Below are 14,196 nucleotides of genomic sequence, written 5' to 3' on the forward strand. Positions count from 1 at the left end.
TCTACACTACAATGTTGCTCCCACTGATGTAAATTGCCCGCTACACCAATTTAATAACTCCACTGCCGTGAGAAGCTCCGGTTAGGTCCATGTAGTTAGGGCAATACAATGTCCTCGTATACACTGCATTGTTTACATAGCCTGTTGGCTGTCAGTCCCATTCAAGGCTTACAGCTGGACTCAATTTCACTGCTGGTAGGCTCCCTGCTCTGGAGCTGGGAGCCTAGCAGCACCAAGAATCCTGCCTGCAGATGAGGCTCCCAGGGCTGCTGCTGTGGTATGAAGAGCCTGTCAGCAACCAGAATCCTGTCTCCAGCTGGGCACTCGCAGGCTGACTGCTGCGTTGCAGGGAACCTGCGAGCCCCATACTCCGCCTGTGAGCCCTGCACCAGGCCAGCAGCTTGGGCTGTCAGACTGTGGCGGAGTGAGGGGAGTGCTCAAGCAGTCGGTGACCCACAATGCCTCACTTCAGTCAGTGGCAGCACTGCTGGGGAGAATGCGCACCATTGACAGAACAAGCACAGTGTGGATGTGAAACACCACTTTAGTTACTGCTGTGGTTGTATGTAGACTTAAGTTAACTAAATTTTATATCAGAGGGATAGCCGTGTTAGTCTGGATCTGTAAAAGCAGCAAAGAGTCCTGTGGCACCTTATAGACTAACAGACGTTTGGAGCATGAGCTTTCGTGGGTAAATACCCACTTCATCAGATGCATGTCCATAGTGTAGACAAGCCCTTCGCCAGTGCCTCAAAGCCTGATCCATCTGCACCCTCATCAAACAAGGCTCCAATTGAACTAGAATCTAGTTCCAGTTGGGCTGGCAGTGGCCACGGACATCCCAGGACAATCAGCGCCCTGCCGCCGGAGTCGCCCTGTTGTGGACAGCCCAGTTTTGTTCAGCAGGCCACTTCCAGCCTAGGCCCTGCTGGACAGGGGTACCCAGGCCCCAGGTACTCTGCAGGCCTATAGGGGGAGAGCCCTCAGGCCACGACAAGAAAAAACCTGCCAGACGCTACTCTAGCCCTTTAAATCCCTCTCGATGACATCACACGGGAGACTACGCCCTCCAGCGGCGCATGCGCAATGAGAACACGCAACCGTATTACGTCACTTTCTCTAAATTGATTTGCTGCGGGTTGTGGCTACCGCTGTTTCGCTTCGGCTGGACAGAGGGGTATGCGGTTGCCTCGCCGTAGGGCGGGGCACGGGTAAGAGAGAGGAGCGGAGCGGAGCGCTCCCTTACGAGCTAAGGCTACCGTCGATTCCTTCTCGAGAGCACTGGGCATGCGCCAAAGCTCTTCCGGGTTCTTCTGCTTCCCCACTCCCGCCCACAGGGGTCACTTCCGGCTGCTTGAGGGAGGACGGGGGTCTGGATCCGGGGCACGGGCGGCTTCCTGCAGGCGGGTGGCAGCGGTGGCTGGTCACGGGACTCGGACCGGGACCCGGTTTCCCCTCGTTGCAGGCTGTGAGTGAGGCGGCCCCAGCTGGGGAGAGCCCCGAGGCGGAGCAGGGCCCTGTCCCAGCTGCCCCTTCCCGGGCGGTCCCTCTCGGGCGCTCGCGGGTGCCTCCGGGTCGTAAGCGCTGCGGGTCCTTGTCGGACCCCCGCTTCGCCCGGCTCTCATGTGCCTACCGGTGCGGTGTGCCCGGCCTGCCCCGCTGCGGGCCCCCGGGGCGCGGGCTCTGGGTTTCGCTTTCACTAGCCGGGGGAGGTTTGTATAGCCAGGTACAGCCCTGTCGTGCAGAGCCCGGCCAAGCACAGGTATAGAAGGGCCCGAGAGATCTCGGCTCCCCTTGGCCTCCTCCAGCCCCAGGAATGTAATCGGAGACTTCTTCCTCTGGGGGGCTGGGAGAAGATGCCTCTAAGGGTGTAAAGATCTGCCCATGGAATTATTTTGGAGAAGTTGTATGTCCTGTGTTGTGCAGGAGGTCAGATTAGGTGATCCCAATGTTCCCTTCTGCCCTTGGGATCTATGAAAAAACTAATGCCACGATGTAGTGTATACAGACGAGGTTCTTCCATTGATTGTCTCATGCACAGCAGGTTTTGAAAAGGGCCCTGAGGCTACATCTACACTGCAAACATAAATAAATACCATTACTACCAAATGACAGCAAGTCTCAAAGCCCAGTCAACAAACCTGGGCTCATGCTGTCGGGCTAATGGTGGCTGTATAGATGTGCTGAAACTCTGAAATCTGGGGGGGGAGAGAGAGGTTTCAGAGATTGAGTTCCAGACCGGTTGGGAAAATCTGCATTGCTACTTTTTGCTCTGTAGCCTGAGTCAGTCGGCCCAAGCTCTGAGGCTTGATGCTGTGGTGTTTGGTTGGTTTTGGAGTGTAAATGTACTCAGAAGGAGCAGAGAGGATGGGAGCCCGTGCAGGTAACCAAAGGCCAGCAATGATTAAGAATTAGCAGCAAAGTTGGCTGATGATTAGCAGTGGAAGAATATTCAGGAGAATGCTTTCTTTGAAAATATAGAATTGGCAATATATTAAGTGAGAAGAACGGGAGAGAGCTTGGTTTTCCCAAATAGCATATCATGGAAACAGGATTGAGGAGGATACCAGGTTAGATCAGGATTTCAATCCATTAGCTATAGGTTCAGAAACTGAGCTGGGTACACCGGGTCAATTTATTCTATAGGTTCAGTTGAATTCGGGTTAGAAAAAATAGCTGCCTGCTTGATGAGACCCTATTGCATGAGCCTCTCAACCTCAAATTGCAGGGATATGCCTGTGGGTATGTGGTAAAATTATTTTGATGGGTTGGCCACATTTCATGCCGAGTAGCTCAGTGTAATATGAAAGCTATGTTCTCACTGCCTGGGTCAAGGAATCCCTCTTATAAAGTCCTGATTCAAAGAGTTAATGAGTATTTTGAATGGTACCAATCTGAGTAGTTAAGAATTATGGCAGAAATAGCATGGGGATTTTCTTCTGTGGGTCAGGGGATTTTTCTTGTCAGATGCTTTAGAAACCATTTTAAAGACCAATATAAGACTGCATGGGTTTTGTTTATTCTTAATGAGACAGAATTATTTGACTTCCCTATAGATTGCTCTGAAATTGCCAATGATAATTCAGCTTTTTCTAATGTAATCACAGTTCTGAAGGTGGCACATTTATTGTCTTATAATTATGGTAAATATGTCAGCTATCTTTCTTTAGCTTTGTCATTATGAAGAGTTTTAGTACTTCTGGGTCAACTCTTCTTAACTGAAATACTACAGTTTATAAACAAACTGATGGCTTTGATTGAGGGTGATGCATTAATATACCCTGTAGGCTGCTGTCTTTTAATAAACTTAATCATAATCTAGGATGCCTTAACATTCAAAAACATTTTTGTGTTATTAAGCATTTTCTTGTGCTCAGTACAATAGTTTTCTTTTTTTTTTAAAGTGTTGATGAAAGCCTTAGTGACTGAAATCCTATTTCAGCCTCAAAGGTGACAGCATGAGTAGCAGCATATTGTAAACTTTCCTCATGTTGCTATAACGGTATTTCACCTCTACGCTAGAGTAAATGTTCCTTGGATTGAAAGGGCTGCTGAATCTCTATGGCCCATTCATTTTTTTATTTCTGTGCTGAGACTTTCGGTGATGAAGGGGTACAGATATTAGTGGCTTTCTTTAGTCCACAAGGAACTGGACTAAGACGACAGCTCATAGTATCAGAAGGGTAGCCGAATTAGTCTGGATCTATAAAAGCAGCAAAGAGTCCTGTGGCACCTTCTAGACTAACAGACGTATTGGAGCATGAGCTTTTGTGGATGAATACCCACTTCGTCGGATGCATTCATCGAAAGCTCATGCTCCAATATGTCTGTTGGTCTATAGGGTGCCCCAGGACTCTTTGCTGCTTTTACAGCTCATAGTATGTAGGTTATCAAATAGTCATGAGATGTTACAACTTTCAGTGAGTGATTTGCAGGGAAAGGGCTCAATATTCTTTAACAATCTTCTGAGCCAGGGAAAGTCATTGCTATTCAACCAGGTTTATTTGTGCACTGAATTTCTTATCAAGTACTGTAACCATGTATGGTGGAAGTAAACTGATGCCATCAAACACCTGTTAGAACCCGCCTGCTGATTAGTGAACTGTTAAAGATAGGATTTTTCAGGGAGTTAAACTGTAAATGTTGAGAGGGAAAACAAGAGTTCTCTTGAAAGTTGTTGCCTTCTGTCTAAGGCTTTGTCTACGCTGGCACTTCCGTTGTTAATTTTGTTGCTCAGGAGTGTGAAAAAATAAACCCCTGAACAACAAAAGTTCATTGGTGGAGTCATGCTCCCAGTGACAACGCTACTGCCCCTTGTTGGAGGTGGTTTTGTTTTGTCACCGGGAGGACTCTCTCCTGGTGACAGAGTGGCTACCCTGTGTACCTTACAATGGTATGGCCGTAGTGGCACAGCTGTGCCGTTGTAAGGTGTGCAGTGTAGACATAGCCTTAGTTTGTCTCATATTTTGATTTTCAGACATGAGCTGATGAACCTGGCATGCCCACAAATGGCAAGTCATGGGAGCTTGAGATGATTATGAATGCCCTGCTTTGAGCAGGGGATTGGACTTGATGACCTCCTGAGGTCCCTTCCAACCCTGATATTCTATGATTCATAAGATCTTTACGAAGGACTTACTTGTCTTTAGGGGACTTCCTAATCGTAATACCCCATTCATGAAACAAAGCTGCTGTATCGTACAATTATTGAAAATAGAGATGGAGGTTAGGATATCTAATCCAGCTCCGTTCTAGTGCAGGATTGTTTCCTGTTTAAGTCTATTATCCAGACTGGTTTGAAAGTCCCAGTTGATTGGAAGCAATCAGAGCTCTTTTGCATAGCTTAATTATTTAATTTGGGAGGGAGGTGGTCATTGAGTAGTGGCATTCTGCTGCTTTTATCCAATTCTGTTTTATACAAATAAAGAAATAACTATAGGGAAGGGGCAGTAAATTCATCCTGTGGAGAAGACTCAATTGCATGTTTATATATGGATCTTGGGCTGAGGTATGAACTTAGCACTCCATATTCCCTGTAATTCCCAGCAGAACTCACTGATTTCAAGAGGGAAGCATGTACAAGCGATCTTTGTGCAAAACTTCTAGCTTGTTTGTTCACTTCCTCATTGTTGTATTCAGCATTACTTGGTGAAAGAATATTCTTGAATTTGGGACCATTGAAATTTCTGCCCTTTGTTTCTTTCTTCTACGTCCTCTTTTTTTCCCCTTTTCTTCTTCTTCTTCTTCCTTAATGTCTTCCTGATGTATCTTCTGTCCAACAGCAATTCTGCACACACACACACACACTTCATTCCCATCTGCTAAAATGATCAGCAACTGAATAATTACTGATGGCATTTACCTGGGCTTAATGTAGGTTGGGGAGTTCACACTTTTGAGTCATTGTTTTAGGCTGACTGCAGACTCAGAAAGACAACTCTCCATTGACTTACATTTGGATCACAGCTGGGAGGTTTTCACAACCATAAGGACTAGATGTGTACTTTCTTTAAAAATGAGAGCTTGTATTCTGTAGAATCTGGATGACGTCATGGCAACACAAATACATCTCTGCTTTGGTAGCATTCGGAAGCCAGTGTAAAGGGCTTGCCTATGCAAGAGACATCAAGTCACTAAAGTAGAAACACACATATTAGTACACTTGTAAAAACCATAAGTAACAAAGGTTTTGTACTACACTGGCATAGTGGGTCCAAGCAGGGCCCGTACTAGCTGTTAAAAGTAGGGATCCCAGCCTTTTGATGTAACTGCAAGTTTCAGGCTAAAATCTTGGCTGTGCCACTTGCAGCCCACTGCCTCCTCTTCAGTTGCACGCAAACTCTTCCACAGTTGTGAGATAAGTATCGAACAGCCCCACCTCTTTGGCAGGTAGAATATGCACAGCTGGATAGGGTTATCAGTTGCACACAGAGGCTCACAGGTAAGGTACAGCTAGAAAGACTAGAGTGCTGGGCTGCGCAGTCCATGCAGTTAGAGAGAATTACAGCAGAAGTCCTGAGTTAAGTAGAAAGAACCCTTTTGGAGCAGTTCATGTTATTTATATATTTTTTCTGGAGAAAGCAAAATAATAGATTAATAAAGTCCCTAATTATGGTTCTCTTCATGCAATTTAACTCAGAAGCCCCCAGAACAGTATAAACAGGTCACTTTGTTTTCATCGCACCATGCCCTTGCTTTTAGTCATCAAACCATTCTATTCTTATGGACCAAAAAGCATCTCTGCTCTCTTTAGGCTCACATGCACCTAATTTCTTTGGGGCTAAGGCTGCCTTGGCTCAAAAGCCAGATGGGACTTGTGGAAATTGTTGTGCACTCGTTGCTGGGATTTAACTCCCAAATGTCTATATCAGTCTCTGACTTGGCTTTGTCCTAGAATGCAGTTGGAGAGGAGTGTATAATGGCTGTGAAAGGCTCTCCATGTGGCACCAAAAGACCAGTACACCTATTACGTGATTACAGAAGCCTGAAGAGTTTGTGGTTGGGATCCACTGCTCCATGAACACTTCCACAGGCTTCTGTGGGTATGTGGAAATTACAGGCATGCTGGAGTAGTACAGCTGTAATGACTTGTCTTTGTTTTTCTTTTTATTCCAGAAGAATCACGATTACTGAAAACTTGTAAAAGGCTCAATAATCTGCCTGTTCCAGAATAATCATGGAAGAGACGAGGTAGCCACCCAAGAGTGAGCCAAAGTCCTATTTCAATGGATACGAAATATAAAGACGATTTATTTAAGAAGTATGTACAGTTTCATGAATCCAAATTGAATGCTTCTGACAACAAACAGCGCCCTGTTAATGATGAATATCTGCGAGTGGCAGCCTCAGCCTTACTCTGCCTTCCCAAGATTGATCCCTTTTATAGATTCCGGTTGATTAAATTTTATGAGATGGTTGAAAATTCACTAAGATCCCTGAAATCCTCAAATTTACGTTCTCTCCATAGTGCATTCACTATGCTGGAGGTGATAGGAATTAATCTCTTTCTTTATCCTTGGAAGAAGGAATTCAAAAGTATAAAGGTAAGATGTTTCACATGTGGAGGTAATACTTAGAACAATGATTTGTAGTTTCATCTAACTTTGTTTTGGAGTGTTTTTTGCGTTGCTGCATGACAGATAGGCAGTCCTGGAGTCTGAAATCCTCTCTGTAGCCATAAAACAGGCAGAATCAGTGCAAGCATCCCCCTCTGGTTCCCCCCCCACTGGCCTACTGTTATATCCTGACTTTGACAGCGAGGGAATACCACTAGGGTGAATGAATAGTTGACTTCTAAGTTCACTCCATATTTGCCCTTTCTGCCAAAACTGCTATTAATTTAGCACTAATTGCAGTGTTTTGTGAAGTGGACACTTGTTTACCAGGAATTAGATTGGAAACCTCAACTCATTTCATGCTGGCAAGCAAACTTCTTCAGTTTGCTTTAAGAACATCTTCATTCCTGATCACATGGAGCCTTGATTTTTTTTTTTTTCTTGTCCTTTCAAATTCTTTAGCTGTGTCAGGGTCTTTGTTTGAGTCTAACAGTATTTTAAAAGCCTAATATATTTCTCATCATCTGTGCTATTTGTTTAATAATTGCATATAACTCAGCTTAGATCATGGAAGCAAACTAGTTAGCTTCTGTTCCACTGTCAGTTTTGAGTCTGTCTTGTCTTTGGGTTCTCATTTATACTGGATCAAAGCTGCAGTGTTTGAGTTGTGAACGCTACAGGTGACATTTTAAATCCAGGCAGAAAATTGTTTTTGAAAGTTGCATATAAACACTTCTAATACAGCCTTACAAAGCATTTTTCCATACACTAAACTATTTGATGGTGTCCTTTAAAAAAAAAAAAAAAAAAAGCACTGTGCAATCAGTAGTTTCTATTATATTTTTTTTTGGGGGGGGGGAGAGATGGACAGGACTATTCCGAAGTAGTAAAACTCTCCATAGGTCTAGTTCCTCATCACACTGAAGTCCTGACAGGTAAGATCTTGACTATTCCAGTCTAGGGCACCTCTTGGGATACTAACAATGTAGACGTTGGTCATATATTGTCGTTCTTTTTACCACCGTGTACAAGGTTGACAGAGCCAGATCATTTCCACTTGTGACCCAATATAGGATTTGAACTCCCGTCGGAGCAAACATCTCAGCTATGTTGCATCGCAAGGGATATTTCTTATGGATCCATATGTTTCCTCATCCCCCACAAGCTGCTTTTTTTTTTTTTCTTTTTTTTTTTTTTTTGTTACTGTAGACTCTTGACATGTAAAACATGACTAAGACTTAAGAAAATGTAGAATGTACCTTTCAGATCAAACACTGTAAACCGTCATCCTCTTTGGAGTCAATTTTGTCAACAATGTTGGCTGTCAGCTCTGCTCAGACTGAAATATTTAACCCACTGCTATACATCAGCTCAATGTTTGAGATTTTGTTAAAAAAAATACTAATAAGTTTTGAAGTGAGACAATTATGTCTTCATTAGCTTTTTGACACACAGTCATCTGAAAGAAAAACTGTAAGCATGTTGTACAAATTGATTTGAGTGAACTCTCTGCTTTAAAATGTTATGCTTATCCCTGGCCAGATATTTGCATTAAGCTAAGCAGCTCAGAGGAAAGGTCAGTTGTTTCCCAAACATAAAAGATAAGTTTGGGACAATGTTTCAAATGAATCATTTGGCTGCTGTGTTTTTCTGTCTGAATCAGTAAGCAAGTGCTCATTGAGTTTCTCAAGGCGGGGAATCTCCCATGGCCTTGGATTTTTAGAAAAGAGAGAGTGTACCTAATAGGACTTGGTAAAAACCGGCCTAGAACATACTCGTATGTACATGTGTGTTGCATCTTAGGCTTGTATTTTTAACTTCTTTGCTAGGAGACTTGCTCCTCCTCTTGAGGGGTTTTCTGTCCTTAATAATTATTAGTATGTGAAGCACCTTTCTTCTGAGGCACTTTGTAAATGCACATAATAAATATTACGTCTATTACAGATAGGGCAGCTGAAGCACAGATTATTGTCAATGTTTCATGGCTGCAGAATTTGCTATAAAATCCATCCTTCTTCCAAATATGAACTGTCATTTAAAAATGTTTCAAGCATTATAGTATGAAAACCTTTGAAATGTGAATGGCATAAACCAATGCAGCACTCGTCTCCAGTCTGCAAACATCCTGAAGTATTTGCTGAGATTCAAACTAACACTGTTCATTTCAATACATTTAAGTTTGAAATTGGATAAGATTTTAATGGCAGCATTAACAATTTCACTGACTGCTTTAGCAGAAACATCCAGTTAATTTTGTGATCTCATGTTCCCAATATGGCCACAAGATTCTTAAATATTTAGCTGTCCACTGCGCACTTCGGAAACCTCCATCTTTCCCCCACCAAAGCTTGTACAGTGCAGTTGTGTTGTAAATTCAATTTCTGGTCCGTTAAAACTGGAATATTTAAGGGAAGCTTAAAATAAACAATATAATAACAAGAGGATTACCTGTTGCTCGTATAGTCTTCAAATTTAAGCAAAACCTTCCTTTTTTGGATTTGTCTGAAACTGATGCAGAATTTTTAGTCTGTCAAACAGGAGAGCTAAATAAAGAATTTGAGTTCAACTTTCTTGGAGTACATGTAGTCTTTGATTGTCAGAGGTTGATTAGATAGGACTAACAAGGCACCTATATTGTACCCAGCACTGTAGTGTCTGAGCATCTAGTCTGCCACTGAGGTTATAACTTAACTTTCCTTTATTTTCCCCCTTCCAGACCTACACGGGACCTTTTGTTTATTATGTAAAGTCCACACTACCTGAGGAGGATATAAGACAGATTCTGAACTACATGGGGTATGTCCAAGAACTGGGAACCATGTATAAGCTCAAAGAGCTGGTTGATGCCTTCCAAGTGAAAATGGTTTCATTTGAACTCTTTTTGGCAAAAATAGAGTGTGAACAACTGCTTGAAATTCACTTGCAAGTGAAGGATAAAGGTTATTTGGAGCTTGATGTTGTAAATGAGCGAAAAAATAGCAATGAAGATGTTAGAGGCTGCTCAGAAGCTATGAAACGGCGCACAGAGTGCAAAGAAAACTTGAACACTTCTATGGCACGCATGGTTCTTCAGAAATCTGCTAGTGAAAGAGCCCCTAAAGAGTACTTCAAGCCAAAAGTAAGCAAGCCTTCTAAATCCATGGATACATATGACAGCTATTGGGAAATCAAGAAACCACCATTGATGACTTCGTTGAGTCTCAGAAAAGAACCAATTTTGGTTGATACAGCAGATGACATTAAAGATGAAATAATACGTCCATCACCATCTCTTCTTGCTATGTCAAGCTCTCCACATGGGTGTTCAGATGAATTTCTGCCAATTTCATCGCATCCCAATGGCATGTTAAGAACAAATGTCCCCTACAACTCCTGTATTTCTGCTCAAGAAGACTTAGACTTATATACTGATCCTGATTCTAGAAGTATGTTAAATTTTAAAAGACAAGAAGTTAGTAAACCTGATGTATGGCTAATAAGAAATGATGCCAATCCCATTTACCACAAACGTACACATCTAGCCAAAGAGACAACTTCCCTGAAGTGCCAGAATTGTGGCATAACTTGCGGCACTTCTGTTTGCCAAAAGTGTGACAATCTGCTCAGCTATAGGCAGGAATATCCAGCAGTGAAACAGAGCAGTTATTCAATCAAAACAATTCCAAATGATGGCTTGTCTCCTGGCTCTGCTTTAAGAGAGAAATCTCAGTATGCATTACAGACTCAGAGTCAAGAAAGAGCTGCTCAGCTCAGTTCAAAATCCAAGCCTTCAGGCACCCTGCGCTGTGGCTTCTGTAACCGATCTGGAGCTGCAAACACATGCACGTTCTGTTCAAAAGTCTCATGTGATGCTTGCCTCAATGCTTACTATTATGATCCCTGCTGTAGAAAGAGTGAGCTACACAGATTCATGCCTAACAATCAATTAAACTATAAATCAACCCAGCTGCCCCACCTTGTTTATAGATAGACTTGAAATTCTGTGTTTGAGGGGAGAAACAAGGGCTAAAAACACATGGAATTTTCTGATCTCATTGGTAACAAATATGATACTGACCTCTTTATATATAAATATTAAAAAAAAAAAAACAGATGTGTCCAGTTTTTGGAAATATATTTCAATGACTAGGTGCCAGTTTCATTTTTAGTGGCTTCACAAATGCTGTGTATACATTAGAGTTCATGCTGCTACCATTTAGGTGGTTCTTATGTGACAACTGCTTTTCAATTTAGATGGGGGAGAAGAGCACATTTTCCTTTCAGAATCGGCAGCTGTTGCACTTTAAGTGACACCACATCTTTGTTATTACATTGCAGTTATTGCCTCACCCAAATAAAACTACATAAGAGTATGAAATTAAGAGCAGCATTTTCAGTGTATAGTGAAATCACTGTCTGTTTTGATAGAGTAACTTTTAAAATACTTGCAGGAAGTATTTGCAAATTACTTGGTTGCCAAAAAGGACTGATTTTTGAAGAGTTTGGCTGCATTTCCTGAGCTCTAAAATGTAAACACCAGGACATCACCTCTTCATGTTTCCTCCTTCTCCCTTCCATTCCCCAGGATGTTTATCTCAAGCTTATACAATCTGAATTTGAAGAGAGTTCTTGCTTTATTTTCTAGTGTTGCCAATACCATCCTACTGGTTTTTACTGTGTGGTATTTTTAAAAGGTGAATCTGTATACATGTCACTTAAATTATGCCTGGAGTGTTGTCTTTCCAGTTCAGTACTGATTTTATTCATCTTCTGTTGCACATGTATTAAATCCCATTCCTTGTACTGTAAATAGGTGATTTGGAAACAGTTTATTTTTTAATAAATAGATTCAATATGTTGAATTCTAAAAGTGGTAAAATCATTATATAACTATGAAGCCTCTCTGGGTTATTTGTTCAGATGGCTTTTTTTTCTCTTTTTTTACTTGTGCTGTATTTCATGATTTACTACAGTCACTGTGGCAGACTGATATTATTGGCTCAGAAAAAATTTGTTTTCTTTGCTTCCTTCTTTAAAGCACCCAAAGCGCTCACTCAGGAGACACCTCTTCTAAATTAATTGGAATCTTTCCTGAATAAGGACTGCAGGATTTTGGACCTAAGTGCACATTTTCTTCCCTTATGCTTATGGGAACTTTGTATGCATAGATGAAAACCCTGCATCTAAAGCCACTGCAAAGTCTATAGCTTAGCTCAGCTGGCAAGGCAGTGATCTGATTAAAATTCACAGAGCTTGTATGACTCTCATTGGAGTAAGTCCATCAGTTGTAGATGAGAATCAGGCAATAAAACTTATGTATTTGTATGACTATCGTGCCTAGGAGCCCTAGTCCTAGACCAGGATTCCATTGTGCAGGGTGCTGTACAGTTTGGCCGTCAAACCACGTAATAAATTAAACTACATCTTCTATGAACACACTTTAGTCTTATGGGAAAAGAAAATCTGCAAGAGCCTCCTCTTATTTTTGTCTTTTACATTCAGACAAGCTAGTTAAGACAAAATATTAGGGAACTCAATCTGAATATTGGAATCAAACATTTAAAATCTAAAAAATTATCTAAAGTGTTTATTATATTTTTTAAAAATTAATCCACTTTGCACTAAAATAATACATTTTTGAACAGTTTAATTCTAGGTTTTGTTTTGTTTTCTTCCCAAATGTCCATTGTGTGGAAAAAACATGCATGAATGATTGGTCACCAATGTTTTCTTATTGTTTTGGGTTGCAGGGAATTAAATCGGTTAATATTGTAAACTTACTAAAATATTTTAGCCATAAGAGTGTCAGATGCACAAAAGAAAAGACGAAACTTGATTTTATAGAAGGCTGAGAGAGGCTACTCTGACTTGCATTAAGAAATAAAGTAAATGGCATGTGGTTAGCTATCAGAAGACAAATCAAGTGACTGCAACTGAAAATGTTATAAGCAGGTATTATCTTGCTGACTGATGGCTATGGCACGGGTTCCCAAGCTTTTTGTTGGCATGACCCTATTTTAATGAATTCTTTCCTGCCAGGACTTCAGGTAGCATGGAAGATGCTGTTTTGTAGAGCAACATGGCATCATCCATGCACTGTGACCTTGCCTGCACTGTGTGTGCAAGGTCATGCTGTAGGAGCAAAATGGTGTCTGTCCTCTGTGACCCCATGTACTGATGGTGCATTGTGACCCACAGTTTGGGAACCATTGGATTAGGCTCAGTATTGCTTAGGTGAATGATGTTAAGGTTTTCAAAATCTTAATGGCTTTTTATAAATATATACATATATATATGTATAAAATAGAACACATGTAGATACAGTATGTATATAATGAAGAATTTAAAACAATTTTACTACTAAAATACAGTCTGTAAGGGTGGCTCTCATTTTGGTAGTTACTTTTTCTGTTCATCTTTCTAAAGTGTCGCGCCTGTTTTGGCTGCTATACAATGTATCTTCTAGTTCACTAGTTCAACTTCCATATTGTTACTTTCACTACAGTAATTAACTAAAACTGTGATGCCACGTAACTTATACAGTGAACATAGCAGGGACTACTATATTTGCTTTAAAAAGGAAAAGTCCTGTGTTTATATCTGTCATTGAATACTGTGGTACAAAATTGTGTTGAATTGCAAGTGATACCATGCTCTATTTTTTGTGTATCTTACTGTATGGGTTGCTGTGATTGAGACAGTAAAATATATGCTAACTTAAAATGCAGGTGTTTTGTATCTGATTTCTGTTAAAACGCCTGAACATGTTTTGAAGCTTTCCCTTAAAGGCCTGTATCTTTATGGAGGGTGGGAGGGGAAGTTGAGTGCGTTTAGATGTCTCTCATACACACTTTGCACAAAAGTTTCTCATTTGGGCACTGACCCGTGTGTAAGTGTGGGTCAACCAGGAGCCTCAAGTTCATGGAAATTCAGAACATTTCTCATTAAATGTAGACTTTTAAAAAAGTTAATTTAGGAACCTAGCAGCATGAATTTGCTTGGTCCATAATGTGAAGGTTGTCGTCATATTGCTTTCTAAGACTATATAGGAGATACAGAGCAGATATATACAGTGAGAGATCCTCCTTTAGTTTACTTGTCAGACTTGATTGACTTATGAGGACATAATATGTGTTGCTTTTAAAATCAGCTTCCTGATGTA

General features: G+C 41.4%; 1 protein-coding gene across 3 annotated transcripts; it reads left to right on the forward strand.

Annotated features, from left to right (window-relative positions):
- The first annotated feature begins 1,136 nt into the window (after nt 1-1,136).
- On the forward strand, nt 1,137-13,757 carry SPATA2 (spermatogenesis associated 2). Of its 3 annotated transcripts, none has more exons than XM_032804026.2 (3): nt 1,137-1,211; nt 6,616-7,043; nt 9,772-13,757. In XM_032804026.2, the coding sequence occupies exons 2-3, from the start codon at nt 6,726-6,728 to the stop codon at nt 11,023-11,025; spliced, it is 1,572 nt and encodes a 523-aa protein (XP_032659917.1). In that variant the 5' UTR covers nt 1,137-1,211; nt 6,616-6,725; the 3' UTR covers nt 11,026-13,757. The 3 variants fall into 3 exon arrangements, with proteins under 3 accessions (XP_032659917.1, XP_032659918.1, XP_032659916.1); XM_032804027.2 differs by having other exon boundaries at nt 1,158-1,177; XM_032804025.2 differs by lacking the exon at nt 1,137-1,211 and adding an exon at nt 1,270-1,468.
- The last annotated feature ends 439 nt before the right edge of the window (nt 13,758-14,196 follow it).

The sequence above is a fragment of the Chelonoidis abingdonii genome, chromosome 14, assembly GCF_003597395.2.
Source record: "Chelonoidis abingdonii isolate Lonesome George chromosome 14, CheloAbing_2.0, whole genome shotgun sequence".
Lineage (NCBI taxonomy): Eukaryota > Metazoa > Chordata > Testudines > Testudinidae > Chelonoidis > Chelonoidis abingdonii.